At 34.7% G+C, this 6,004-nt stretch overlaps 1 protein-coding gene across 1 annotated transcript; it reads right to left on the reverse strand.

Annotated features, from left to right (window-relative positions):
- Positions 1 to 4,147: 4,147 nt before the first annotated feature.
- Positions 4,148 to 5,637, reverse strand: LOC114280666 (uncharacterized). The gene has a single exon (XM_028223039.2). It carries the CDS (start codon positions 5,512 to 5,514, stop codon positions 4,327 to 4,329), a length of 1,188 nt encoding a protein of 395 aa, XP_028078840.2. The 5' UTR covers positions 5,515 to 5,637; the 3' UTR covers positions 4,148 to 4,326.
- Between the last annotated feature and the right edge of the window lie 367 nt (positions 5,638 to 6,004).

Raw genomic sequence — 6,004 nt, forward strand, 5'->3', positions numbered from 1 at the left:
TAGGTGTCTCAACATACATTTTTACATATTTCCTTTGAAATTTATTTTTGTTATTATTTTTATCACATGTTCTAATATCCTTTCTGAAATGGCACTGACATACATGAATAAGAAGTTGGCCATTTTTTGGTCCAATTCTAATTTTTTTTTTTTTTTTTGTTTTTTGTAGATGACTTTGTTGCGTGGACTTCCAGAGATATTTTGGTGTATGGAAAAGAAATTGTACTTTTGTATAGAAGTAATATAATACTTTTGTCGTCTCCAACTTTTGTGCAGTTAACTATTATTGATACAGAAAACTTTTGGCAGCCAACAGATAATTACTGACATGGCAGATAGATCACCTTTTGTCACCGTACAGATATATGATTTTTTTTCGTGGTACATAGATGTACTTTTGGCTTGGTACATACATCACCTTTTGTCGCGGTACAGATTACGATGGGAATTTGTACTATGCCAAATGGTCATTTCACATGGTATAGTAAATGTAATTTTTGTATATAGAGGGCTTTACTTTTTGTATGATTCTATATTTTGTATGGAATTATTATTTTAGTTTGGACAATAGTTGGTTTGTATATACTTGGACAGTTAAAGTAATTTATTTTTTTTATACGGATGCAGATTGTTGAATGATTGATAGTTTATGTATCATTTTATTTATATACATATTACAGGTTGCATGGAATACAGACAGGTTATGGACACATTGTAATATTTGCAATAAAACATAATATCATGTTTTTGCCGACTAAACGTTTTGTAGCCAAAAAAATGGGGGGGAGGGGGAAAAACCTTTGGCTACTAAAAGTTTTGTAGCCAAAAGTAAATCAAACATTTGGCTACTAAATTTTTTGTAGCCAAAAGAAAATCAAACATTTGGCGACTAAAATCTTCCGTAGCTAAAAACAAAAGCTGAAGAATAAAAAAATACTTTTGCCAACTAAAAATTTAGTAGCAAAAAATGTGGGAGTTTAGGCGACTAAATTTTTAGTAGCCAAAAATGTGGAAGTTTAGGCGACTAAATTTTTAGTAGCCAAAAGAAATACTATTTGCCAACTAAAATTGTAGTACGTAGCCAAAAAAAGGTTGACTTTAAGCGACTAAAATTTTAGTAGCCAAAACACTAATATTTGCTTTAGGCAACTAAAAAATTTAGTAGCTAAAAATTTTTCCGCGACTAAATTATTGGCTTTTGGCGACAAAAAAATTGGTCTGCAAAAATGTATTATTTAATTAATTTTCCAACCTATTGGCGACTAAAAATTTAGTCGGCAAATGAATACATTTGGCGACTAAATAAAGTTTAGTCGCCAATTAGCTTTGCCGACTACTCTTCGGCTACTAATTTTCCGACCAAAAAATTTAGTCGCTAAAGACTATAGGCGACTAAAAATGACTTTTGGCGACTAAAAATTTAGTCGCCAAAAGTGAAAATTCTTGTAGTGTATGGACAATAAATTCATATATTTCTTAATGTGTTATGCTTATGCCTTCTGAATTTTTTTTAATTTCAACAATTAATAATCTTTTTATTATAAATTCTAAATAAATTAAAATTATTTGTGAAATTTTTAGTACATATTTCAATAGAAATGGTAAAGTTTGAATAAAATATTTTTGGAAATGGCTACAAATTTTAAGACTGGGGATAATGGCTACAATGTTTTTTGCTTGCATGGACAAGTTCAAATATCCAACCTTCGAGAAAGTATACCATAATGTAAACCCAAAAGAATAGGGGAAATTGAAAAGATAAATAATAATAAAATTTAAGATTTGACTTCATTAACAAATTAAATCATAATTTTTTAATTGTTTCATTACTGTTTTTACTGTCGTCCATCACCACTCTTCATCTTTTTCAACCTACTACCACCATTCTATCCCATTTTCTCATCAACCGCCTTCCCTTGCCCATCTAACCGGCAACCCTTTCATTCATTCTCTAGTTAATATATAAAGTATATACATTTGGTCATATAAATGTTATATAATTTGTTTTTTCAAAATGTCCTAAAATATATGATAATTGTTATACACTATTTTAATTTTTTCAAACTATTTCAAATAACTGTTACAATTATTAGATTCAATTATAAATTATATACATAGATTGTGCCCATATGATGGATTCAAACATTTGATAGCAATTTTCATCTAGCTTAGTGATCGGCATTTGATGCAATACTCAACTGGTTGAGAGTTCGACCCTTGATCGGCCATTTGATGCAATACCATTTGATGCAATATATAGAGAGAATCAAACTTGTTGTTAGTTCACTTTTTTAGGAAGGAGGATCCAATTTCCATGACTCTAGGTCCAATTTGATGATTTGAATTATTTAAGTTGTAAAGTTTGTTAAGAACATATGTAACGCCCTAAAAATTAACCCATTATATATCATTGACATGCATTATTTAAAGAAGACATTTTATTAATTCATTCATCAGAGTATTACTAAATAATCGAATAAAATGCCCTACAGGCTTATATCTTTCCAAGCCAACACTTGGATACAAAATAATACGAGTTCTAACTCAATACAAGAAAAGCCCTAGGCTTGAGTGTTTACATGTACTAACAAATAAAAGCAAACAACAGAAAAATAGTCTTCAGAATCCAAGTCCTTCCAAGCTAAGTCCTTGGAGGTAGCTTATCCCCTGAACCTGAAAATGATGTTCCCATAAAGGGTGAGCCACAGCCCAGTAGAAATATACTAAACCACATATAAGTAACGAATAAAGCAATAGCATTCAACAGATGGTTAACCAGGATAATCAATTACTTCATTTTACAGTCTCATGACACTATTGTCTAAGATACGTTTTACTTCCCAGTTTTATCAACATGGCTCAGAACCTGGCCAAACTTACAACATATTAAAATACCAAAACTTAGAACGTAACCTATAAATTGGAGTAGGAAATCCCTACCTCAGAGAAAACAACCCAAATGGTGAAGACAGAGATGAGTGCCCAAAGACCAAAATGCTCCAAATTGCCAAATGTTCAGATTAAATGAAAGCTCTCGACTCCCTCTATCTTTTTAATAAAGCAACTAGGGTTGAAACACTCTCTAAACAGATCAAACCTAAGAGAGAAGGTGAGTAGGGAGAGAGAGAGGTCGAACCTAGGGTTTGGAATCAAAAGAATATGAAAAAGACTGATCAAATCCCGTTGCTGTGTATTTAAACTGGACAGGCTCGCTCGAGCGAAGACTTGGTCGCTCGAGCGACCAGACACAGAGAATCTACGCTCGAGCCAAGGAAGCCTTGCTCGAGCCAACAACCCAAAAGCTCGCTCGAGCGAAAGAAAGCTCGATCGAGCGAAGAACTCAAACCCTCAGGTCTGAAACCAGACTCACGCTCGAGCGAAGGAACTATTGCTCGAGCGAAGAACAAACTAACTCGCTCGAGCGAAGAAAAGCTCGCTCGAGCCAAGAATGCAAAGCTACAGGTCCAACCCAGACGCAAACTCTCGCTCGAGCTACCAAACCCCGGCTCGAGCGAATAACCAAAACAACATCTCGCTCGAGCGACAAACTCCTCGCTCGAGCGAATAACCAAAATTCTGGACAGCAACACTTGGTTTCTAAACCCAACCAACCTGAACAAACCTGCCTAACACATCCTATAATTCCAAAAGAGAAAATAAGGAACAACAACAACAACCATTATACAATGACAGAATCTACGGAACAGTCCGGATACAATAATCAAATGGGAAAAGACCGGGGTCGCTATAACATATTTATACAAAAAATTAACTTGATCGGCCATTGAGAGTTACCTTGTCAAATCATATTTTTCGTAAAAAAAATAGATGTTAAGTATTATCTTAAAAATAGACCCCTTTTTTTTATACAAATACAATGGTTTAGATCACTAAAACGGATCCAAAATGGGCCCATATCCATTCAAAGATTGAAGACAAGCTTGATTCGTATATATATATATATATATGAAAAATGTTAGGTTCAATAAAAGAAATATCAAGAAAAGTTTCATGAAGTTTTTAGAAATAATCTAGTTTTGATAGGTAACAAAATAAGAAAAGAGGTTTACCTTAATGTAAGTATATTTTAATTTTCAAGTCGTAGTGTGCAAATAATGTAAATTTAGTTTTATCTTATACTGCTCTATGATTAATAATGTATATAATTACATATAACATATAATAAAATATTACAAACTAATCCAATGGTGGATTATCTTTATGACTAGCTATCTTCCTGAAAAGTTCTTATGAAGTGTAACATTATTCTATATATTTGGGCCATGATGTTTTTGCTTTGAAAAAAAAAAAAACATTTGAAAGCAATCAAGACAAGGTGAGGCCAGAAGAGAAGGCAATGCCAGCCATGTTTAAACCCTTCATCTTGCAATCAGGGAGTGGGACCCAGGTCCAATGCTCTCTCTTTATATCATAGCATAGCCAAATTATGTCCCAAATGCCTTCAAAGTTGGACATCAAGACAGCCCTAACTGTTCCTTGTCTTTCCTCTATACACCCCATTATAACCCCATAAGGCTTCTTAATCTTTTCAATTAGCCCACTTGGTACCATTGATATGAATTCCCAACACATACCATTTGAGCTCAACCCCCACAGTTCTACACTTTCTAACATCCTTCTCCTTTTACTCACATCATCTGATCTAAGAATCATCATATTTCCATCACCGTACACGTGTAATTGATCAAATACGTTCCCCCAACTGAATCCTACAGCCAACCGTTGCTCTTCCCCTCCCCTAGGAAATCTCGGTCGTATAACCACCGGGTCGTCATCACCTTCGGATCCAAGGGCAATAAGGACACTTCCACTCCTTCCATTAATGACACTAAGGAAAATATAGTCACCCCCTCTTTCATTGACACATGGCAAATTCCAAACATTTTCTTTTGCTTCTATAGATCGCCACTTGTCAATCTCTGAGTTATACTCAAATAAAACTGGACGGTTTTCATGATATTCAGCAAATAAAAATCGGAAACGACCCGACCCAGGAGGGCCGGGTAGTAATTTCATACCAGATCGGCGCCACAAAGATGTGTCACGTGGACCTAGTGGGCTTGGAGGGATCTTTCTAACTATCTTAGCCATGGGATTAACATAAATAACTTCCTGGCTAGTGTTGGAAGCAAAGAGAAAGTAATTACCCGACGCGGTCAAAAAATAGAGATCTTCCCAGGGAGAAACCATCGGAATCAACAATTCCAAAATCGGAATTTCAAACCACCGATTAGAGCCGTCCACAAAGCCATGGAGCATAGATTTACGACGCCATCGCTTCGTGTAAATAAAAAGCCAAGTGGTTGAGCTCGATTTCACATTATATTCGCGAACGAAATCTTGGTCAAAGATAATTGAGGCAATAAACTTATTAGTGGATTTTAATCGAACAATATCGGGTAAAACTAGATTGAGAATTATATAGTGTATGAGCTCGGCCGGGAGGAGAGAGAAGCCGACGGTGTTTGTCGTCTGATTCCGGTGACTTCCCATTTAAGAGGAGAGGAGAGGAAGAAGGCAATGCCAATGGTGCTAGTATTTATTGTGATTATCTAATTTGCAACAATGCCAATGCTATTATATAGTGACGGTTGATTTGGATTATGTGAAAATTGTTTAATTGTTGTATGATTAGTATAATGTTATAAAAAAAATTGTTGAGTTGATGTCAGCAGGTAGAAGACAAATGTTCGGACGAGGCATCCGACGCGGATCGATCGTCGTGGTTCGGAGAAATGGATGGTGGAGATGGTAGTCATGCTATTTTTTTATTTTTTTATTTGCAAGAGGGAGAGGGGTGACATATATGATTGGTACTTAGTGATTAGTGAATAGATAATAATGATTTAATACAATATATTTATTTAAGTGTATAATGTTGCATCAATAATGATTAAGACCTTAAAAACACAACCCCACAACTATCATTCATTTGTAATTGGTCTACAAAAGAAAAAAAACAACATGATTAATCTACATTATT

The sequence above is a fragment of the Camellia sinensis genome, chromosome 13 (genome assembly GCF_055761805.1).
Source record: "Camellia sinensis isolate YWXY chromosome 13, ASM5576180v1, whole genome shotgun sequence".
Lineage (NCBI taxonomy): Eukaryota > Viridiplantae > Streptophyta > Magnoliopsida > Ericales > Theaceae > Camellia > Camellia sinensis.

What these genes read in the sequence shown, in the direction of transcription:
- LOC114280666 (XM_028223039.2), bottom strand. Translation starts at nt 5,514, where the DNA reads ATGGGAAGTCACCGGAATCAGACGACAAACACCGTCGGCTTCTCTCTC.